Source organism: Anomaloglossus baeobatrachus, chromosome 5, assembly GCF_048569485.1.
Source record: "Anomaloglossus baeobatrachus isolate aAnoBae1 chromosome 5, aAnoBae1.hap1, whole genome shotgun sequence".
NCBI lineage: Eukaryota > Metazoa > Chordata > Amphibia > Anura > Aromobatidae > Anomaloglossus > Anomaloglossus baeobatrachus.
In genome coordinates this window covers 495,124,727-495,149,794 of record NC_134357.1, presented here as the reverse complement: position 1 = coordinate 495,149,794, position 25,068 = coordinate 495,124,727, and the positions used below count along the sequence as shown (strand labels likewise).

Genomic DNA, 25,068 nt, shown 5'->3' with positions numbered 1-25,068 from the left:
TTGGCCAAGAACCTCTGCTCCTCCATCAAGGATCTTAAGATGGGTTGTCATTTCATCTTCCAACAAGACAACGACACAAAGCACACAGCCAAGAAAACCAAGGCCTGGTTCAAGAGGGGAAAAAAATCAAGGTGTTGCAGTGGCCTAGTCAGTCTTCTGACCTTAACCCAATTGAAAACTTGTGGAAGGAGCTCAAGATTAAAGTCCACATGAGACACCCAAAGAACCTAGATAACTTCGAGAAGATCTGCATGGAGGAGTGGGCCAAGATAACTCCAGAGACCTGTGCCGGCCTGATCAGGTCTTATAAAATACGATTATTAGCTGTAATTGCAAACAAGGGTTATTCCACAAAATATTAAACCTAGGGGTTGAATAATAATTGACCCACACTTTTATGTTGAAAATGTATTAAAATTTAACTGAGCAAGATAACTTGTTGGTTTGTAAGATTTATGCATCTGTTAATAAATCCTGCTCTTGTTTGAAGTTTGCAGGCTCTAACTTATTTGCATCTTATCAAACCTGCTAAATCTGCAGGGGGTTGAAGACTACTTGTAGGCACTGTATTTACGTTTAAAATTGTTGATGTATTCAATACTTATTTCACCTGCTGTAGGCCTATCAGCTGATGAAACTTGTTTTTTTTAATGTTATGAATAGATTTTATGGCATACCGCATGGTGTCGCTTGCATTCTGCATTAGGTAACAAACTTAATTTGTACAAATAAGGGAAGTGATATGATATTTCTCAGTACCGTGAGAAAGTCATTTTTCACACACTGCACTGCAACTGATGATGTTTGACCATACACCTTATAGACTTATCATTCATAGGTATAAATATTGTTATCTTCCAGCGGGGCTCTGTCTTAATTACTGGAGCTTAGAGGAGCTGGTGAATCGGGAGGCTGCCAATCACATTATACTGGCTGAGAAAATCCTGGATAGGACAAGAGAGGTGAGAAATGACCCCATATATCATCTGCTGGTAGAGTTGAGAGATTCATTTGCATGAGCCTGGTCCATTGTGCGGGAGCCCTGTGAATTGCTGGAATACTCCGCGCCTCTTTTTATTTGTAGACCTGCAGTGACATCATCATTGCAACGTGATGAATGCATGACATCAGTCTGGGAGTACAAATCAGATGAGTCACCAGGAATTACGTCAGGTAGAGGGTGGCTCATAGGGCTTCTGTCCAGTGACCACGGGGTGATTCGATTTGCTCATCTCTATCTACTACTGATACATGTCACTTGCCATGACTTATTTATGTTTATTCCAACTGACTTCTCTTCTTACCCCCGACTAGAGAAGGGAATGGGTTTGTCAGACCTTGACTAACTATATATGCCCTCATATAAAACTGGACAAACCTGTCAATTTTGTAGGGGCTGGCCAACCATCTAATGTATACTGTGGTCTTCACAGACATATAGATGAATTAGGGTGAAAGATTGGACATGTAGCATTACAATTCCTGATCCTTTTGATTCACTTAAGAAAAAAGTGGCTTAATCTAATCTCCCCACTAAAAACACACAAATGGTTGGCTAAAGTGCCTTATGCAATTTAAAGGGAACCTGTCATGTAAAATGCAGGTTAATAGCGTTCTGACACCGTGTGGTGACAGTACTTCGAGACCCGCTGCCGGGAGGAAATTAATTTTTCTCCTACTGGTAGCGGTTGACTTCCAGTCATAGGGGTGGCACTGATGTGGATTCATCACCGCTCTGTGTGTAGTGAGCAACATCTGTAAAGGCCCCATTACACGCAACAACATTGCTAACGAGATGTCGTTGGGGTCACGGAATTTGTGACGCACATCCGGCCTCGTTAGCTATGTCGTTGCATGTGACACGTACGAGCGACCTCTAACGATGCAAAATACTCACCAAATCGTTGATTGTTGACACGTCATCCATTTCCAAAATATCGTTGCTGCTTTTGGACGCAGGTTGTTCGTCGTTCCTGAGGCAGCACACATAGCTACGTGTGACACCCCAGGAATGACGAACAACACCGTACCTGCGTCCTTTGGCAACGAGGTGGGCATGCCTTTTATACGGCCACTCTCCGCACCTCCGCTTCTATTGTACGCCTGCCGTGTAACGTCGCTGTGACGCCGCACGAACCTCCCCCTTAGGCCACAGCAACGTCGCTAGGAAGGTAAGTCCGTGTGATGGGTACTAGCGATATTGTGCGCCATGGGCAGCGATTTGCCCGTGACGCACAAACGACGGGGGCAGGTGCTTTCACGAGCGCCATCGCTAGCGATGTCGCTGAGTGTAAAGCGCCCTTTACTGTGTCCTGGGCATTGACTGAAAGTGAACCCTAATAATGAGCCTTGTATCAGTAACAGTTGTTAAAGCGGAGGCTCATTATACACAGAGTGGTAGAATTTAGTCTATGGAGAATTGCACTTTTTCTTGTAATGATATATTTAGCAAGTAGGCTGAGGTTAGACAATTCAATTCTCAGAATATTGCAGAAAAAGGAGGAGGTCATGGTCTGAACACCACAGGTGTTATGTTGTTGAAAAGAAGTAAACTACTAAATAATGACTCAAAACATGGGGATGACAGCGCTGGTCACATCTTCTGGAAGGCATAACGTGATGAACATTCTCAATTGCTTCGTAAATTAAAAAAATAATGTGTTTTCTTTCTTATTTAATTAAACAAATTTTATAAACAACCTAAGAAGGGAAGAGGTTTCATCTTGAAGTCTACACATCTGAATGGTGCTTCACTCACCAGAAACACTATGCCTTTCATGTGACCTTCACTGTCAGAGGAAGACACAACAATGACATAAAAAGTAATAGAACAATAACAAAGTCAAGACATGCTGTCACTTGCAAATCATTGAAACATCTACAATACTGACACCATGTACAAACTACTATAATACTGCCCTCTATGTACAAGAATATAACTACTATAATACTGCACCCTATGTACAAAAATATAACTACTATAATACTGCCTCTATGTTCAAGAATATAACTACTATAATACTGCCTCTATGTACAACAATACAGTTAGGTCCAGAAATATTTGGACAGTGACACAAGTTTTGTTATTTTAGCTGTTTACAAAAACATGTTCAGAAATACAATTATATATATAATATGGGCTGAAAGTGCACACTCCCAGGGTTTAGGAATCATAGCTCTGTAATGCATAGCCTCCTCTTTTTCAAGGGACCAAAAGTAATTGGACAAGGGACTCTAAGGGCTGCAATTAACTCTGAAGGCGTCTCCCTCGTTAACCTGTAATCAATGAAGTAGTTAAAAGGTCTGGGGTTGATTACAGGTGTGTGGTTTTGCATTTGGAAGCTGTTGCTGTGACCAGACAACATGTGGTCTAAGGAACTCTCAATTGAGGTGAAGCAGAACATCCTGAGGCTGAAAAAAAAGAAAAAATCCATCAGAGAGATAGCAGACATGCTTGGAGTAGCAAAATCAACAGTCGGGTACATTCTGAGAAAAAAGGAATTGACTGGTGAGCTTGGGAACTCAAAAAGGCCTGGGCGTCCACGGATGACAACAGTGGTGGATGATCGCCGCATACTTTCTTTGGTGAAGAAGAACCCGTTCACAACATCAACTGAAGTCCAGAACACTCTCAGTGAAGTAGGTGTATCTGTCTCTAAGTCAACAGTAAAGAGAAGACTCCATGAAAGTAAATACAAAGGGTTCACATCTAGATGCAAACCATTCATCAATTCCAAAAATAGACAGGCCAGAGTTAAATTTGCTGAAAAACACCTCATGAAGCCAGCTCAGTTCTGGAAAAGTATTCTATGGACAGATGAGACAAAGATCAACCTGTACCAGAATGATGGGAAGAAAAAAGTTTGGTGAAGAAAGGGAACGGCACATGATCCAAGGCACACCACATCCTCTGTAAAACATGGTGGAGGCAACGTGATGGCATGGGCATGCATGGCTTTCAATGGCACTGGGTCACTTGTGTTTATTGATGACAAAACAGCAGACAAGAGTAGCCGGATAAATTCTGAAGTGTACCGGGATATACTTTCAGCCCAGATTCAGCCAAATGCCGCAAAGTTGATCGGACAGCGCTTCATAGTACAGATGGACAATGACCTCAAGCATACAGCCAAAGCTACCCAGTAGTTCATGAGTGCAAAAAAGTGGAACATTCTGCAATGGCCAAGTCAATCACCAGATCTTAACCCAATTGAGCATGCATTTCACTTGCTCAAATCCAGACTTAAGACGGAAAGACCCACAAACAAGCAAGACCTGAAGGCTGCGGCTGTAAAGGCCTGGCAAAGCATTAAGAAGGAGGAAACCCAGCGTTTGGTGATGTCCATGGGTTGCAGACTTAAGGCAGTGATTGCCTCCAAAGGATTCGCAACAAAATATTGAAAATAAAAATATTTTGTTTGGGTTTGGTTTATTTGTCCAATTACTTTTGACCTCCTAAAATGTGGAGTGTTTGTAAAGGAATGTGTACAATTCCTACAATTTCTATCAGATATTTTTGTTCAAACCTTCAAATTAAACGTTACAATCTGCACTTGAATTCTGTTGTAGAGGTTTCATTTCAAATCCAATGTGGTGGCATGCAGAGCCCAACTCGCGAAAATTGTGTCACTGTCCAAATATTTCTGGACCTAACTGTATAACTACTATAATACTGCCCCCTATGTACAAGAATATAACGACTATAATACTGCCTCTATGTACAAGAATATAACTACTATAATACTGCTCCCATGTACAAGAATATAACTAATATATTCTTGTACATAGGGGCAGTATTATATTAGTTATATTCTTGTACATAGAGGCAGTATTATAGTAGTTATAATTTTGTATATAGGGGCAGTATTATAATAATTATATTCTTGTACATAGAGGGCAGTATTATAGTAGTTATATTCTTTTATAAAGGGGGCAGTATTATAGTAGATATATTCTTGTACATAGGGGCAGTATTATATCTACTATAATACTGCCCCCTTTACAAAAGAATATAACTACTATAATACTTCCCTCTATGTACAAGAATATAATTACTATAATACTGCCCCTATATACAAAAATATAACTACTATAATAATGCCCCTATGTACAAGAATATAACTATTATAATACTGACCCATTTACAAGTATATTACAACTATAATACTGCCCCCTATGTACAAGAATATAATTACTATAATACTGCTCCTATGTACAAGAATATATTTACTATAATACTGCTCCTATGTACAGGAATATAGCTACTATAATACTGCCACTATGTACAAGAATATAACTACTATAATACTGTTCCTATGTATAAAGATATAACTACTATAATACTGCTTCTATGTACAAGAATATAACTACTATAATACTGTCCCTATGTACAAGAATATAACTACTATAATACTGCCCCTATGTACAAGAATATAACTACTATAATACTGTTCCTATGTATAAGGATATAACTACTATAATACTGCTTCTATGTACAAGAATATAACTACTATAATACTGTCCCTATGTACAAGAATATAACTACTATAATACTGCCCCTATGTACAAATATATATTGACGAGCTAATGGTTAACAATATTATGGACATTTAACTTTCAGGCTCCATATCTCAACATCAACTGCAGCTTCGAACATGAGACAATCATCTCATACATAAATTTGACTTGTAACTATTTAGCATATGATTAGTTATACAGACTCTGGTCATGTCACTGCATTGTTACTGTTTTGCTCTTGGTGGTGGAAAAAGATTTTCTTCCTGTATACTACAAATTACAACATGTTCTCACATTCCCTAATAGCTCTGCATGTTAAAAGTTGATTCCCAAGCGAAAAGTCACTGGTTCAAATCAAGGAGCAGCCATGAGGAAGATTTCCCAAGAAAAGAGCAATATAGCATCATCCAGCTCATCCATAGTGGTTTCTCGGTCAAGAAAATTGCCAAACTGCAATATGTGAGCGCCATGACAGTTGGAAGAATACAAAATGAATTCTGTTCTTCAATTAAAAAGCCAAGAAATGGATGTCGAGGCAAAATATCAGTCAACAAGTCGGCTCATCACAAGTTTTATCAGTTCTGGTGCGACAAACACAGCAGTGGAGGCGGCTTGTGTGCTCCGTAATGTGAGATCACAGATGTCCATGCAAGCACTGTGTGATGTACATTACACGAGTCTGGAATGATAACCTGAAAAAAGGTGAAGAAGCCTCGACCGCAATATCATCATAAGAAGCGTCAGCTCAAGTTTGCAAAGAAGCATGAAAAGTGGAAAGTAGAAGATTGGAAACAGGTGAATTACAGCAATGAGACAATAAACTAGGCTCTGATAGGTACAAATAGGTCTTGAAGAAAGGAGGGGAAAAGGGGGCTAATGTATCAAGAAATTGAAGGAACTGTCAAGTTTGGTGGAGGAAGCCTGATGACATGGGGTTGTTTCATAGCCAAAGGTGCTGGATACTTGACCAGGATCAATGGTGGTCTTTATGCTAAGCTATATGTGAGAATCCTACAAGATGAGTTACTTCGTACACTCGAGTACAATGGGTATGAAAAGGACGACATAGTGTTCCAGCAGGACAATCAAACAAACGTCAAGATTGGTGAAGAAATGGTTCAATGACAATGAAGTAGAGGAGCTGGATTGGCCACCAAAGTCCCCAGACCTCAACCTAACCGAACACTTGTGCGTAGAGTTGAAGATGAAGCTGTATATATACCGAAGTGAGGCGACCAGTCTGCACCAACATTGGGAACGTGTAGAAGAGATCTGGGATTAGATTTCAGTCGAGACATGCATGAATCTGATTGAGAGCAGAGAGAGGAGGATTCAGGCAGTGTTAAAAGCCAAAAAAGGATTTACAAAATAATAAAAATAAAAAATTTGATTTTTAGGATCAAAACAGTAACAATGCAGTGACATGACAAAAATCTGCATAACTAATAATATGCTAAATAGTTGCAAATCAAATTTATGTATGGGATAGCCAAGAAGATTGTCTATAAAATGAAGGTAGTCTCACACTAAAAACTGCAGTGGATGGTGAGATATGGAACCTGTAAGTCAAAAGTACAAAACATTGTTACTAGGCATGAACGAACCAAACTGTAAAGTTCGGGGTTCGTACCGAACACCTACTGGCCGAGGCTCAAACTCGAACACAGATTTTTCACAGACGTCTGTGTCCGAGTTCGGAGCTTGGGTGCTGTCCTGATTCTGAATAAAGTTTGTTAAAAGGCTGCAGTGGGGTAACACTTTTTGAGCTGATGTCAGCTGTGAATTGACAGCTGGTATCAAGCCCAGGGGTTAGTAATAGATAGGCGTCTATCAGACAGCCCCATTACTAACCCGGTAAGTGTACAGTTAAAAAAACGAGAAATTTTGTACCTGCTGTTGACTGGGAGTGGCCTACGGAATCTCGCTTCATAGGATTCGATGCACGTCATGGGACATTACACCATTGGATTAAGTCGGAACTTCAAGGATTCCTTTTGAATTAATAAATTCATGAACGAGGGAGTGTGGGGGGTGTTTATTATTATTATTACCACCGTGTGGAGCTGCCGCCTGACCACCGTGCAGAGCTGCCGCCTGACCACCGTGCAGAGCTGCCGCCTCACCACCGTGCGGAGCCCAACCTACACCCCACCTATTGTCTCCTCCCCAAAATCCTATAGAATGTAAGCCCGCAAGGGCAGGGTCCCCTTCCCTCTGTACTAGTCTGTCTACTGTAACTTGTATATGTATTCTGTATGTAACCCCCTTCTCATGTACAGCACCATGGAATCAATGGTGCTCTATAAATAAATAAATAATAATAATAATTCAAATAAACTATTTTTTTTGTGTGTGTGTTTTTTAACCATACAATTAAAGGCTTAATAATGGGGGTGTCTGATAGATGCTTATCCATTAATAACCCCCGAGCTTGATGCCAGCTATCAATTCACAGCTGACATCAATCCCAAAAGTATTAGACCAATTGCCACAACATCAGGGCAATTGGGAAGAGCCGGGCAAAGCGCCTATGTACAAGAATATAACCACTATAATACCGCTTCTATGCACAAGAATATAACTACTATAATACTTCTCCTATGTATAAGAATATAACTACTATTATACTGTCACCTATGTACAAGAATATAACTACTGTAATATTGCCCTTATGTACAATAATATAACCACTATAATACCGCTCCAATGTACTAGAATATAACTACTATAATACTGCCCCTATGTACAATAATATAACCACTATAATACCGCTCCAATGTACTAGAATATAACTACTATAACACTTCCCCTATGTACAAGAATATAACTACTATAATGCTGCTCCTATATACAAGAATATAACTACTCTAATGCTTCTCATATGTACAAGAATATAACTACTATAATACTGCCCTTATGTACAATAATGTAACCACTATAATACCGCTCCAATGTACAAGAATATAACTATTATAATACTGCTCATATGTACAAGAATATAACTACTATAATACTGCCCTTATGTACAATAATATAACCACTATAATACCGCTCCAATGTACAAGAATATAACTATTATAATACTGCCCCTATGTACAAGAATATAACTACTATGATACTGCCCCCTATGTACAAGAATAGAACTACTATAATACTGCCCTTATGTACAATAATATAACCACTATAATACCGCTCCAATGTACAAGAATATAACTATTATAATACTGCCCCTATGTACAAGAATATAACTACTATAATACTGCCCCCTATGTTCAAGAATATAACTACTATAATACTGCCCCTATGTACAAGAATATAACTACTATAATACTGCTCCTTTGTACAAGAATATAACTACTATGATACTGCCCTCTATATAGAAAATCATAACTACGATATAACTGCCTCCTACTATATATAGAAGAATATAACCAATGTAAAGCTGCCCCCTATGTTTGGTCATATAACAAGAATATTGCTCCCTAAAATATATCTTTATAATATACCATACTTTTCATATAATAAACATAATACACTTGCTTCATCTCTTACAAAGTATGGTCAAGTCAGGTGCAAGGTTTCCCATGAGGTTGATGGGAACCTACAGTTAATGAAGCAAAATATATTCTCTACCATCTGCTCTGTGAATGGAAGTTTGAGGGGAAGAGACATTGCTTCCTGAGTTTACTCTCTTGTCCAAATCTCGGCTGGTAACAATGAGCCTACAAGACAAACAAGAAGGACTCCGCAGGAAGAAGGTTCTAGTTCCCAAACTTTAAACTCATAACAAACAACATAGAGGTCATTAATCAAAACAGGTGACAAGAATTATCCCCCAGAGTCACTACATGACCTGCACCTACACAATGGGCCATCACAGTCGCTGTATTGCTTTACTCGATTATGACGGGTTGTTTACACTGATTGTCATTTTGAGCTTCCTTCATGAAGTAAATTCACACTGTCCGTATGAAATAGGCAAGTTTTTATGGAAACAGGACAGACATGTTCTGGTATTGTATATATGATCCACAGCCACTGTTCCCAAAGCTGTATTAAAACCTTGAAAATGTAATGTAAGATGGAAGAGGCACTACAAGATTCTCTTACTTTCACATACTAGTAATATTTTAGTGTTAAAGTGTAACCGTTGTTTTAATTTTTATTTCTTAAAATCGATAGTATCCATGAAAATAACCAACTTTGTAATATATTTTATCAGACAAATTTGCTTCTTTCTCTGCTGGAATTGATCAGTCTTTATCAAAATCCTCAATCTTGAGGTAAAATCTGTATTCAGTGAAGACTTTCCCATTACTGCGATAGGAGATGGCAGTTGGTGCTGATGAGATTCTATGTAGATAGAAGAGGGAGGAGCTAAAGGGAGAGGGAGGAACTGGCGGCAGAGGGAGGATCTAGATGCAGAGGGAGAAGCTAGAGGCAGAGCTCCGCACAGGTGTGCCTTAGGCTGGCCACAATAAAAGGCCCCTCTAAAATATGCAGTTTACAGTATTGTGGGGTCAGAGGGGTCAGAAAACCAGTCAGTATCTGGTGTGACCATTATTGGCCAGTCTGCCATCTGCCCTGTACAGTGAAATCGGGGATTCGTCCATGGAGAGAACACATCTCCAATTTTCCATAGAATGTGTTCATTTGCCCACTCTAGTCGGTCATGATGATGATCTGCACTCAGGTGGAGACCCCGATGAGGGTGACAAGCATCAGATGAGCTTCCCTGAGATTGTTTCTGACAGTTTGTGCAGAAATGAAATTTTTGGGTTACCCAAACCGATTGTTGCAGCAGCTTTCCAGATGGCTGGTCTCACACAATCTTGTATGTGAAGATGCTGGATGTGGAGGTCCCGGGCCAGTGTGGTTACACGTGGTCTGCGGTTGTGAGGCCGGTTGGATGCGCTGCCACATTCTCTGAAACACCTTTTGGAGGTGGCTTATGGTAGAGAAATCAACATTCAATTCACGGGAAACAGCTCTGGTGGACATTCCTGCAGTCAGCATGGCAACTGCACACTTCCTCAAAACTTACAACATCCGTGGCATTGTATGGCGGATCGCTACTGTCAGTGATTCTGCTGCATCATTTCAACAGAGCAGCTCTATCTCTTCTGCTCCGCTCTGGTGATGCCTGTAGGCAGTGGGGAGCAATCTGTCAATCAGCATTACATCAGCAGTCACACCCCATTAACAGAACAGAGCAGAAGAGAAGCAGCTGCTCTGTCAGCAGAAGCTGCAGACTCAAAGGCAGGACTGATCTGTGACCGCTCTGTCTTGGCAGACATCGTCACCGGGAAAAACAGATAGGTAGTTAGCAACCGCCAGTTGGTTCTTAGGGGTACTTTGCAGGCTGCGACATCGCTAGCCGATGCTTGCGATGCTGAGCGCGATAGTACCCGCCCCGTCGCACATGCGATATCTTGTGATAGCTGCCGTAGCGATAATGTTCTTCACACGTACTTACCTGCCCTGCGACGTCGCTCTGGCCGTCGACCCGCCTCCTTCCTAAGGGGGCAGGTCGTGCGGCGTCACAGCGACGTCACACAGCAGGCGGCCACTAGAAGCGGAGGGGTGGAGATGAGCGGGACGTAAACATCCCGCCCACCTCCTTCCTTCCGCATAGCCGATGGAGGCAGGTAAGGAGATGTTCCTCGCTCCTGCGGCTTCACACACAGCGATGTGTGCTGCCACAGGAACGAGGAACAACATCGTATCTCCTATTGGTGCGACATTATGAAAATGTCCGAAACTACACAGATCACCGATTTACGACGCTTTTGCGATCATTTATCGGCGCATCTAGGCTTTACAGGTTGCGACGTCGTTACTGGCGCCGGATGTGCGTCACTTTCGATTTGACCCCGACAATATCACAGTAGCGATTTTGCAGCGTGCAAAGTACCCCTTAGGCACAGACAACCCCTTTAAAAGGTAGACAATTCCATATTCTACACAGCTTCAAAGTCCCTATGATTTGGAAATTAATTGGGATCTCAATTTTACAGACAGCATTGTCTATATGACAGATTTTTGGAGAAACAAAAATACCCCTTCAAATGTGGAAAACTGATGGGATGTTTTTGTTTTGTTTTTAAATGGAGTGAATATTTCCTATATAAGCATTTAATAAACTTGAGCCATTCATATCCCAAATATTCATCCAAGTTTCTAAAATATATATATTTTTTTCTTACAGGCCCAGGAAAAATGCGAGTACGAGCTTCTCACGCCTCTTGCCTTGATGTTTCATTTTGCAGTTATCTTGGTAAGTAATTAGTAGTTTATTGCGGACTCCAGTCCAAACCCTTAGATCAGATGTTCATATGGTGCCACCTAGTGGTCACTAGATGCAAGAAAATCTATCACAGCTCAAAGATGACACAAAACAGATAAATATACAATAATAAAGTAATACTAATAAAAGTGAAAATGGAAAAAGAAAAAAGTACAAATTCAAGCTGTAAAGACGTCTTGTGCTTTTCATGATTGTACAGTAGGTTTCTATGAAGAACATTGAATGGTCTGAGAGATGTTTTACAATCCTGCAACCTGTCACTTACGACATACTATTTGTACCAATATTGCCAATAGGTAATCGTGTTGCGTCCATCTCTCTATTTACATTGCAGGCCCCTTGGATTCCCGAAGAGTGCGCCCTTCTATCTAAAGCCTTTGAGACATTTCATGTCTTCCTTACTTGGCCGGCTCCATATTGTGACATTTACCAAGAGATCTTAAGTTTTATCAGTGAGGAACAAAAAGCTCCAGGTATTGCTGTAATATTTTAATAACCACTGGTCTTTTTTTACTGGTACTAGTCAATGACGTAATATCTTTTGGCAGGAATCACCTATCAGCGTCTGGTCAGAGCAGAACAAGGTCTCTTAACGAAATCCTCCATGCCCAGTATTGTGTAAGTATTGTGAGATGAACTTTACCAAGGAAAGAAAATTTAAGACATGATCACCCCAGTGCTATCAATGAGAAAGCTTAGATATCTATCTGGAAATATTTGTATATGACCTTGCCATATTGTAATTATTAGCTTAGGTCAGGCATTCATTTTACCAGACGTAGTAGACTACGTTTGGGTGTCTGCCTGCAGAAAACGTATATGTCCGATAATGGTGCAAGACAGAGCGCACGCTGACTCCGTCTGCTCCATTATAGTCAATGGTCCCGTCGGCGTATGCGTCCAAAACACGTTTTCCAGAGGGTGGGGGTAGGGGGGTTTGGACGGATGCCCCGACGGGACCAGTGAAGGTAAGTAAAAAACGCAACGTGAAGGTGACCTTACTGAAGACGTGCTTTGCTTTAGATCATGTTCTAAGCCTTCTCCAGACTTTTTTCTTCCCACCATTCTGGTGAAGTGATGGGCCAGGGGCGCCTCTGGCCTTGTAGTCGTGGCCTTTGTAAACTCAAGGCTCTCCCCTGACTCCATCACTACTTCAAGGTCGGGAGATGACTCGGTGGGGCAGAGTGTGGTGGTGCAACGATCATCCGGCGCAAAAACACGCTTCAAGCAGGGTTCGATGCAAATAAACGACATGTTTTATTTTCACACTTCTTCTCCTCCAGAAACAGTGCAGTTGTAAATACCGGGTACACTTGCTTGAGCTGGGGGGGACAACCTGCCCTGACGCTCCCTCTGATGGGGTGTGACCGGTTACTCCACTTCGCCGGGCTCCCACTAACAGCTACCCAAAAGCCGGACCCACACCGGCTGATTCACTTGCTAAGGTATCGTCTCCTCCTGTCTTCTCCGGCGTCCCCGATCAAATCAGCTCCCACACTCTGCCCCCTTGTTGTTCACTCGCTTCTCCCGGGCCCAACTGCACTTTCTACCCTACACACACTTTTTATCTTCCCCTGGCTTCTGCCGACTCCTCCTCTTTCCCTGTGGCGACAGCCGTCCCACCCGGCCACTAGGGGGTGCCCTAACACAATACAATACAATACAATACACTTTTATTAAAACAACTTTAACATTTCCGGATGATGTTTCTTTTGTAGGGGTCTGCCCACCCACTACACACCTCCCCTCTTAAAACCCGAGCCTCCCGGCACGGCTCCAACATAAAATAACACACATATTTAAAACTACGAACCAGTTCAGCGCCCGGAGTTCAACTGGGAGCTCCCAGTCTTTGGTGGCGCCCGGAGGCTGAGCAGCGCTCCCGGTCTTTGGTGATGCCCGGAGGCTGAGTAGCGCTCCCGGTCTTTGGTGGTGCCCGGAGGCCAACGTGGCACTCCCGGTCTTTTTCGTTTAAACAAGAGAACCACAACACTGAAACAGCACTTTTCCCTTTCGGCAACGCGGAGGAGCCCCTGGCTCAGTCCAGCCGCAGACTCCCTCCGAACTTAACATAACTTCTGCCGGTCAAACAACAACACCGGTCTTCACACGAGCCGATCAGGACGCTTTACGCTGGAGGCCAGGCTCGCTTCCATTCTGCTCTTTGTGCCTGAATGTAGTCGGACAGGGACTGCCTGGGCTGTCGACGTAACCTTCGGAAAGGTTCAGGAGCAGCGGCGGCCTCGGCTGTCGCGATCTCTTCATTCCCCGGCGGGGGTGATGGGGTCGCTCCCCGGGGTGGTTGAGGCACGTCCAGAACAATCACCGGGTGGTTAGTTATGCTCTGGTTGACCGCCAGTACCGCCGGGGTCTCTCTTTCCGGGCCAGGAGTCGGTCCGGGCATCATCTCCGGAGCCACCGCTAGTGTACGTCGGGGCTGAGAGGCTTCAGCCAGCATCGGTCTTGCCTGGGTCCGCCGCCGGCTTTGATGTTCCTCCCACTCTATCTCCTGTTGCCATTGAGCGGCTTCTCGTGGGGTCGGCATTCTGGTCACGCCGACCGCGAAGAGGCCGCGGCTTCCCGCCTCAGGTAGGAACTGGACTTTTTCGCCCGGATAGAGTGTGTGGAGGCGCTGTGGCAGACCTTCCACATCCAAATGGACCCGGTTGTAAAAGTAATCGTCTCCGGTTGCCTCTTCCCGGATAAAGCCATAGCCTTCTTGTTGATTGAATTTTACCACTATACCAGTGGTAAACTGTAGCGCCAGCTCTTCGCCTCGGGGACCGGCCATCATCTCCCGGGCAATGGTTTCTGCAAGCAGCCGCTCCCGGACGGGGTCTGGTACCGGAGACGGAGGCCTTGAGTGAGGTGTGGTGGACGGCTGGACGGGGTCCCAGAAAAAACCCCAGGGATCTTGTTCCAGCTTCCGGGCAATTTCTTCTGCCGGAGCCTGCACGGGAACGGCTGGTGCTGCGGCCGCAGGTAGGGGTGTCTCCAGGACGGGATAGGAGATCCCCAGGGGCCGATTCCCCACTGGTAACTGGGTGGCGTAGGTCGCCCGTACCTCGGTAGTAGTGCCTCCCGTCGCGGCGTCCCAGGTGGTTAGCCAGGTCACCTTAGCCGGACGTTCTGATCCTCCTGACGCGGCCGGGATATCGAGAGGGGACACTTCTGCAGCATGTTTAGGACGCCCTCGGCCCAGGTTAGCGAGGGCCATAGCGGTCACTATTTCCTGCTGTTGTCCGGAGGTCTCCATCTCGTGAGCTTGCGACGTCTCTAGTAATGGCGGCGGGGTCAGTGGAGAAGGAAGTGGAGGCGGGCTTATTTTTCCCGCTCTTGAGCAGACTCCACCCCCAGTCTCCCACATCATAACGACCCCTCCGCGGCGGTTCTTCTTTTCCTACAAAACACCGCCCACTGTACATGTTCTTCTGCGTGCCCTGGGACTGGCACCTCCCCTCTTTGGGCGGAGTACTCCGAACTTCTTTTTCGGCACCGGCCAGCCCCAGGCTCTTCTTTTGGCGCCAACTTTTCGCGTGCTTTCTTTATCTTCACAGACGACGGCCATCTTGCCGCCATCTTGTGCCCGGTCCAACGCTGCAGGCACCGTATCTTCTTCCCACCATGGGACTGGAAATCTTCTCGCATAGTCCGGATCCTGTGCTTTAGGCACCACTTGATCTCCGGCTTCTTGGGTTCCTGGCAGGGAATTCGGATCCTGCCGACTACGCCACATGAAGTGATGGGCCAGGGGCGCCTCTGGCCTTGTAGTCGTGGCCTTTGTAAACTCAAGGCTCTCCCCTGACTCCATCACTACTTCAAGGTCGGGAGATGACTCGGTGGGGCAGAGTGTGGTGGTGCAACGATCATCCGGCGCAAAAACACGCTTCAAGCAGGGTTCGATGCAAATAAACGACATGTTTTATTTTCACACTTCTCCTCCAGAAACAGTGCAGTTGTAAATACCGGGTACACTTGCTTGAGCTGGGGGGGACAACCTGCCCTGACGCTCCCTCTGATGGGGTGTGACCGGTTACTCCACTTCGCCGGGCTCCCACTAACAGCTACCTACAAGCCGGACCCACACCGGCTGCTTCACTTGCTAAGGTATCGTCTCCTCCTGTCTTCTCCGGCGTCCCCGATCAAATCAGCTCCCACACTCTGCCCCCTTGTTGTTCACTCGCTTCTCCCGGGCCCAACTGCCCTTTCTACCCTACACACACTTTTTATCTTCCCCTGGCTTCTGCCGGCTCCTCCTCTTTCCCTGTGGCGACAGCTGTCCCACCCGGCCACTAGGGGGTGCCCTAACACAATACAATACAATACAATACAATACACTTTTATTAAAACAACTTTAACATTTCCGGATGATGTTTCTTTTGTAGGGGTCTGCCCACCCACTACACTGGTACAGGTTGACCATAGTCTTATCTGTACACAGAAGCTTTTCCAGAACTGGGCGGCTTCTTTAGATTTTTTTTGGCAAAGCCTAATCTGGCCTTTCTATTTTCAGGCTGATTAAATGTTTGTACCTTGTGGTGATCTCTCTGTATTTGCTCTCATGAAGACAATGAAACACCTACTTAATCTACACCTAATTAACATATATTTAGATGATTAAATTAAGTAGATAGAAATATAGGGTTAAGGCTTGAAACACACGTCCGCAAAAAACGTGCGTGTCTCGCGGTCCGTTTTTCAGGTCAGTGTTCAGTTTTGGATGTCCATTTCTCTGGTACGTATGACATCAGTGTGATGGCGTATGCTTGCCATGCGTGCGTGTTGAATGTCCGTGTATGCGTGAGATACGTACGTGTCATGCCCGTGTGCAGTCCATGTGTCTTGAGCCGTTTCATCATTTTAAAAAAAAACAAAAAAAACACACGTACTGTACGGAAAATACACGACAGTGTCACGTACGTGCAGACACGGACCAATTGACTTTAGCGGGTCCGTGTCTGTGTGATGCCGGTGAAACGCGGACATGTCATCAGTGTTAAAAACCGCAAACATGTACAAACCACACGGCTTTACGTGTGTGTGCCTGTTATCATAGGGTAACATTGGTGCACGTGTGTTCGTGCCGCCTGTACATGTCAAAAAGTCACAAACACGTACCGGCGGCACGGATGTGTGTTGCAGGCCTAAATCAGTGTTAGTTTCGGACCACACCTTTAACTCCACAGTGGGGGTCTACAGTAGCTGATCTCATAGGTGCACTGAAGTGATTTGCAAGAACACAATGACAAAAATGCACAGAGAAGAACGAAAATTTAAAGGAGTTTTCCCACAAAGCTTATTTTAATCAATAAATCCTGGAATAATAATAATAATTTACACAATTGGATATGTTTAAAAACAAATGTTCCTGTGCTGAGATAATCTTCTATATGTGTCCCTGCTATGTACTGTGTAATGGCTGTGTCTGTGTCACGCTTGCTGAATGTAGCAAGCGTGGCGGGATGCATTCAGACCTACGTGTATCTGAAGCACAACAAAAATACAAGAATAGGGGGGTACTGGGGATCCAAAACCATGGGAGGCCCTGGAACTAGTGAGAGGGGTAGGTGGGCACCTCCTTACCTCACCTGCAGCTGTCCCTTCTCTCCTCACCAGTCCTTATACAGTCTCCGCAAATGTCGCCGAACAGGAACCTGGGAAGATCCTATAGTAACCCTGATTAGCGAGGGGCAGGTGGGGTTCACTAGACCTCACCGCTGCACTAACAACACACCAGGGAAGTAAAGACAAACAGGGTGGAAAATTTACAAACAAAAGGATATAGCCTGAGCACAGGAACTCGCCTTGCAGAACCTTCCTCAAAGGTGGCCAGGACACAAATGACCTTGTATCTTCAGTAGGGAATGCTGGGGTACACCACTATTTTAACCTGAAGGGTGTGACTACTTAGTAAGTGCTGCTGATCACCAGCAAGGAACTGCTTAGGAAAAGCTGCAATAGCAAAACTGGCACTTAATCATTTCAGTGCCAAGAGAAATGAAACCCATTTAAATGAACAGAGCCAGATGAAAGGCTCCAGTCCAAAGGTTGTCACTGGTAACAACATACAGGGAGAAGATCGTGAGAATCTGACTGTACAGGGACATGGTCTGATCATACCACATCTCCTGGGAGGGGGAGGTCACAAAAGAGTATAAAAAAATTACAGCACGGGATCGCAAATAATTCTGTGAGGTAAAACATTTAAAAAAAAAAAAAAAACTGGCAGGAAAATGTTTTACCTCACAAAAAGAATCAGCTGTGATCCCATGCTGTAATGTCCTTATGCTCTTTTGTGTCCTCCCCAGCCCAGGAGATGTGGTATAATCAGACCATGTACCTGTACGGTCAGACACGGCATTACACAGTACACAGCAGGTACACATATATAAGATTATCTCAGCACAGGAACATTTTTTTTTTTAAATCAAATTGTGGAACTTATTATTATTCCAAAATCTATTGATTAAAATTAAACTTTGCTCATGGGAAAAAAAAAACTTTAAGGCTATGTGTCCACGGTAGAATGTACCTGCTGATTTTTCTGCATGAAAATCCGCGACTTTCGCGGCAAATCCGCACCTTATTTTTGCCGCGGATTTGCCACGGATTTACCGCGGATTACCGCGAATTTGCCACGGATTTTGATGCGGATTTTTTTTTTTTCCCCCCATTCTATACCCAAAATCCGCACCAAAATCCGCAACAATAATTGACATGCTGCAGATTATTCCGGATCAAAATCCGCGGCAAATCCGCCGCGGAAAAATCCGCAGCATGGACACAGCATTTCCAAAATGCCATTGAAATGGCTTGGAAGTGCCGCTGCTGCAGATTTTCAGTAAATCCGCGGCAAATCCGCGGCAAAATCCGCAGCGTGGGCACATAGCCTAAATGTTGAGATTTGTCGCTGATAGGGACACAATATCTTAAGGTTTTAATTTCTTCTAGGACGGTGCTGTTGGTAAATCCTGTGGAGCTTCCTAAAGAGTTTTTATCAATCGCTGACCGTCTAAGAAGCACAGAGAAAACTGCTGAAAACACTTACATTTCCCTCATCCAGCATCTGTACCAAGCCAACCTGGGACCATCCTCCCAAATCACAGATATAAAGGAAAAGCTTAAGGTAGGTGTCCAATAAAGGGGAAGAATATAACCGAACCACCAAATATTAATTATTAGTGACTTTATGGGGCGCAGTTGGTAATATTCCAAGCACAGAGTAAAATGAGTTAAATTAGTCTGCCAAAGAAGAGACCCCCCCCTGTGTTACTGCGCCATCGTTGTGGGGGGTACTGTGCCAAGCCCCTGCTGAAGGAGTACAGGAACACCGGTGTACCCGATTCCCTTTTCATACACTACAGGTGTGTGACACGGAGGTCCTTCCGGATCTGGTGGCCCATATCCAGCCTCTATGAATCTGAAATCAGATCCTAGGGGCAAATTTGATTTATTCCACTAACTGCTGTATCCATGTGATTACATGATAAGTTATCTCCTTGTTATTGGTTTTTTTTTCAGTCTAAAACAGAAGAGGAACTTAAAACGATCTTTTCTGATCTGACGGAGACTGTAGAAGAAGCGTTCAATGATGGTGACCTGGTGAAAAATAGGGAATGGTTAAAAAACAAGTTGCAGGAAATTGGAAAACAAGTTGGTTTTCTAGAGGACAATACAGGTGAGGATTTTAGAGGTTTTGTTAAAAAAAAAAAAGTGTGGTTTGAGCAAAACAATTGTAACGTTCGCCGACGGAGGTGGTAGAGTGGTGACCTGAAGTAGACCCATTGGACCACAGGGGGACACCAGCCTGACACTTTAGTGGGCGGGGCTCGACTAAGCACCCACCGCAAGGCAGAACATCAGGTGCTACTCCCAGGGAAGGAACCAGGACTGTGGCAGCTGACATCCAGGGTAAGGAGAAACACGGATGCAGACAGACATAGTCTCTAGTGTAGACAGGGACCAGTAGAGTAGCTGAGGCAGATGGCATGGACATGACGGGCTGGCAGAGTATCTAGCAGGACAGGAACCACAGGAGTAAAGGGGGTTTTACACGCTGCGATATCAGTATCGATATCGCTAGCGATCGTACCCGCCCCCGTCGGTTGTGCGACACGGGCAAATCGCTGCCCGTGGCGCACAACATCGCTAACACCCGTCACACGGACTTACCTTCCCTGCGACGTTGCTCTGGCCGGCGATCCGCCTCCTTTCTAAGGGGGCGGTTTGTGCAGCATCACAGCGACGGCAGCCGTCCAATAGCAGAGGAGGGGCAGAGATGAGCGGCCGGAACATGCCGCCCACCTCCTTCCTTCCTCATTGCCAGTGGACACAGGTAAGGAGATGTTCGTCGTTCCTGCGGTGTCACACATAGCGATGTGTGCTGCCGCAGGAACGACGAACAACATCGTACCTGCAGCAGCAACGATATTAAGGAAATGGACGTGTCAACGAGCAACGATTTTTCACGTTTTCGCGCTCGTTGATCGTCGCTCATTGTTGTCACACGCTGCGATGTCGCTAACAGCGCCAGATGTGCGTCACTAACGACGTGACCCCGACGATATATCATTAGCGATGTCGCAGCGCGTAAAGCACCCTCAACTAAGATAGATAGGACAGACAGGCAGAGTAACTAGCAAGGCTGGAAGCAGCAGAGTGGCAGAGGAAGCTGGCACGGCCAGGACGGACAGAGTAAGAGTCACTAGAGCCAACAGGCCAGAACGGACAGATAGCAGGTACCAACAGGACATGACAGATTGGAGCCAGGTACAGACAGGAAAGGACTGGAGCCAGGTACAGACAGGAAAGGACGGCTGGAACCAGGTACAGGCAGGACAGGACTGGAACCAAGAGCCAACAGGACAGAATGGACTGGAACCAGGTGCCAACAGAGCAGGCAGACTGGTAGCAGGTAGCAACAGGGACAGAGAGGGCAGACAAGGGGATCTGACAACTAGCTGGCTAGAGCACAGAACATTAACTATCTAAACTAAGGCACTGATCAAGCACCTCCCCTAGTGGGAGAGTGCCTTAAGTACCCTGTGCCTCTCAGCAATACGCTGAGAGGCACTTCCTGGGAGTGATGTAAGAGAAGGGCAGCGGTGTGCGCGCACACCCTAGGAGCACTTCTGGAGGCCCTGTGCTCATGCAGTGACTTCTCTTCGCTAGTCCATCCTGGTGATTTTTTCACAGGGCTGAAGTGGTTATAGCACCAGTCAATCACTGGTCTAAAGGGTGCTTTACACGCTGCGACATCGCCGAGATCGCACATAGGTCATTTGCCGAGATCGCACATAGGTCATTTTTTTGTAGCGCCGGTCACATGTGCGATCTTGGCAATCGTATGTGCGATCTGGCGTGTTACATCGCTAACTAGATCGCTAGCGATGTCGCAGCGTGTAAAGCACCCTTTATCGTTCATGTTGATGTAGACACAATAGCCTTAAGTTTCATGTACCCAATGCTGTGCTTGTAGCCTGCTACTGTAAAGCAACAATTACTATCTAAAATATGACAAGCATTTTTTCCCCTCTATCCAACCAGATATCTCAGAAGACCAGTTCCAGCCAATCTCTCTTCCGATTCCCAAGTGTTACACATACACCTGGGATCAAGACAACTTTGGTGAGTAAATATATTTAATCTACAAATCGCAGTGATGTTTCTCACAACTATAGCCTTAGCTTTATCAAATTGTATACATAATAAGACCTGATGAGGCTGGTTTACTCACTTTCAAAATCCACGTCAGAATGGCTGTATAACCTTATGTTAAAGTTTCTCTGCCTTACAGTAAAATTAGCAACTTTAGCTAAAAATAACAAAATGCTTGTTTTCATGTGAAATATATGCAGCTGTTCTGCTGTGGCTTTTCTAAGTAAGTGCACCAACTTCATGCGGTCTAAGAGATGTATTTAATAATATATGCAATTTGTATTGTGAAACATGCTTTAATTAAACCACTCAGTTAATATTTTATTACACAACTTCAAACATAGACCACTGACATAAAAGGACATTTATTAAAGGGGTCATCCAACCTTGGGGCACAAGTCTGCAGACATTATCTTTGACTGCAGACTTGTAAATCCTCACAGCTCGCAGTGTGCACACTGTCAGGATTCTACGGTACCGCACTGGGAGCTGGTGGACGTGTGAGCGCAAGTATGCAATTTGCATATATTCTTGTGCTGACTAGACGTGCGCGGTCTCGCTCAATACAAATAAATTTCAGCGAGGCCGGACATGTCTAATCAGAATGTGGCTGAAATTATGCAAATGACATGACCCCTTTAACCAATGCCAGGGAATCCTGGCAACACCCACACTGCGCTCTGTGAGGATTCACAAGTCTGCAGTTACATAGAGTGACTGCAGACTTGCGCTCCAATCGTGGACAACACCTTTACGCTAAATGCACAAGAATTCCAGCACCATCAGGACCCAAAAACTTGCCTTTCATGTATTTTTGACACTTTCTGCTCCTTGTTAACATGATTTCACTGAAAAATTATGTGGTTTCATTATAAACAGGCATAGCCTAATATGCAACAACATGCGACCAAAAAATGCACTAAAACTTCAGCACAACTTTTAGCACAGAATAAGCCGATAGGTGATTTAAAGCTAGAGAGTCTAAAATACAATAAATAAATCAGACACCATAAACCATTATGATAAATCTGATGCATATAGTCTAGGAGTGCACTATGTATTAATCAAGATTGATAAGTGTGTCCTAACAAAACTTCCAATAAGAAAAAATGCAAACCTACAAGATATAGAAATTACATATTTATTAATATATAAAATTAAAACCATGCATACTGTCACAATGTGACTGTAGGATAGTGAGGGATAGGAGCTCCTATGCTGTCCCTTACACTAGAGGTATCTATGCTATCCCTATCCTCAGGGTTACCCCTAATGGTGGAGATGCCTGTGTCTCTTGCCTGGCTATGTTCCTGACCACAACTAATTTGATTCCCCCTCCCACAAGGGAAAGAAAGGGTCAGGAGTGAGATGGAAACACAGATAAAGACAGACAGGGGAAAACCTATACTCTGACACACTGCAAACTCACAGGAACAAACAAACAATGAGATACTCAAGAAAAAAGCAAGAGCAGGAAGGTAGGAATGAAAGTAAACAAGGGTTAACTCTTCAACTGCACACAGTTAGAAGTACTACAACCACCAGTTAGTCTATGTTATAACACCTCACCAGACCAGCTTAGATAGGAGAAAGGATCTAGCCAGCATAGCTAGGAAGAGTGCAGATGTGATATGCTCCCCCACAACATCTGATCAAAGGAGACTAACAAGCAGATCAGCAGAAATTAACTCTTGCTATCCTGCCTATGAACTAACACTCTGTTGGTCAACGCCCGAGCCTGCCTGCGCTAATCATAGATATCAGAAAAGTTATCTAGCAGAATGTTAGAATCTGCAATCTGAACAGATCCCGACAACGCCATGACAGTCGGTGATGTTTGTAAAAACCTCCGTTTGACACATACTTTGTAAAATAGCACATAAATAGGCCACAATTGATAACTGGATTGCAATAAGACCTGGGTAAACAAATGATTAATTATCTGAAAATATCTGAATAATATGACCACATTGTCAGGCAAACCCAAAAATGACAAATGAATGATATGTGCACGCTGAGTTTTTAAAGAAGGTTTTGGAGCAAAAACTGAGCAGAACTCACCGAATCCTCAAAAACTTGAGTTTAACAGTATTTTTGGAGAAGACATTCTTCCTTTTTTCCAATGTTATCAGATATTAATTGCCTATTTCTGTTTGGCAGATGTCCTGAATAATATACTTTTAGCTGAAGAAGATACAAGGGCAATCAGTCTTTCTCCAGAATATGAAGTTAATGAGGAAGATGATGATGATGTTGAAGAGGAAGAAGAGGAAGAAGAGGAAGAAGAACTGGAAGAGGTAGAAGAGGAGATTCAAAGTAATAATAACCAGAGAGATTCTGTGTTCTCTAACACCTCCAGACGTTACGTGTTCTGGAGCACGCCAAGTAACGTACAAGAGGAATCCAACATGGCCAATATCTCCAGCCACTCCATGCAATTTGTCTCCAACCTTTCCAGCTGCGTAGACAGTGGATATATTGAAGACAGTGATGATAGTTCTCAGGAGACACTAGAAAGGATGGATTATCGAGAAGAAAAGGTCAATCGAAAATTCACTCAGAAGATCTGTAAGCTTTTTAGAACAAAGAACCACATATCTAAGGGCAAGTCAAAGACTGATTTAAGCAATTCTCCCACCCATTCTATGACAGGATCTATGTCCCACTTGCAGAATATACCGTTAAGACGAGCCGGTAGCTTGTGTACGCCCCAGGTGAGACGAGTGCCAGTGAGGTCAAAAAGATCTCAGTCACTTCCCCAACATGCTCTTGGTGCCCATATCTGGGAAATTCAGCAGAACCAGAAACTGGCTTTGAAAAGGAGACCTTTCCTGAGCACTAATGAGGACTCCAAAGCTTCCACATTGAGGGTTGTGGTGTTCGGTTCTGATCGAATTTCTGGAAAGTTAGCGCGAGCGTACAGCAATCTAAGGTGAGTACCAATACCTAAGTTATGTAATGGCAGAATACATCCAAGTCTTTTGAGGCATCGATCTAGACCAAGTAGTGTTTCCTCCATTCATTGTCTGCATCTTCGTCCTTCAGGTTGAAAGAAAGTAAATGCCCAATGCTTACAAGGTTCTTTAAGCTGCAGCTGTTCTATGTCCCAGTAAGAAGAAACAATCTTTCTCCATCTGTAACACTGACAAACCCAGACTCCCCCTTAAAATCACCAAGTCCATCAGCAAAGACTATCCCAGAGGTAATGTATACCTAGCAAAGTTATAATCCGTTCATCTCCAACGGTCCATCATATGATGCATTACAGAAACTCAGTGGTAAATAGCAGAATTATGAATGCAGCTCCTGATGTTAACGTTAGGGTTTTAAGGGTAATGTGTAACCAGAAAGTGACCTATTGTTTAATTCAGGTTTTAATGTTAAATGTATTTAAAGAAGCACTACAAGCTTTTTTTTGTAATAGCTAAATCTGTATAAATGTCTGTGTGTAGTGTAGTATAAGTGTGGTAATCACATGAACAGTGTTATAAATGACTCTTATGGTAAAAGAGTTGAAGATTGTTGACACCCCCTGAAGAAGCAGGGTGAAACGCGCGCGCATGTGTATATATATATATATATATATA

At 43.9% G+C, this 25,068-nt stretch overlaps 1 protein-coding gene across 1 annotated transcript in view; it reads left to right on the top strand.

Annotated features, from left to right (window-relative positions):
- The window catches only part of PIK3R5 (phosphoinositide-3-kinase regulatory subunit 5), a 126,251-nt gene that overhangs the window by 82,011 nt on the left and 19,172 nt on the right, over positions 1–25,068 (top strand). Inside the window, exons 3-11 of the mRNA XM_075350758.1 lie at positions 862–962; positions 11,726–11,794; positions 12,159–12,297; positions 12,373–12,442; positions 18,776–18,950; positions 19,346–19,502; positions 21,371–21,451; positions 23,642–24,413; positions 24,527–24,683. Coding sequence (XP_075206873.1) covers positions 862–962; positions 11,726–11,794; positions 12,159–12,297; positions 12,373–12,442; positions 18,776–18,950; positions 19,346–19,502; positions 21,371–21,451; positions 23,642–24,413; positions 24,527–24,683 — 1,721 coding nt within the window. The remainder of the gene's footprint in view (positions 1–861; positions 963–11,725; positions 11,795–12,158; positions 12,298–12,372; positions 12,443–18,775; positions 18,951–19,345; positions 19,503–21,370; positions 21,452–23,641; positions 24,414–24,526; positions 24,684–25,068) is intronic.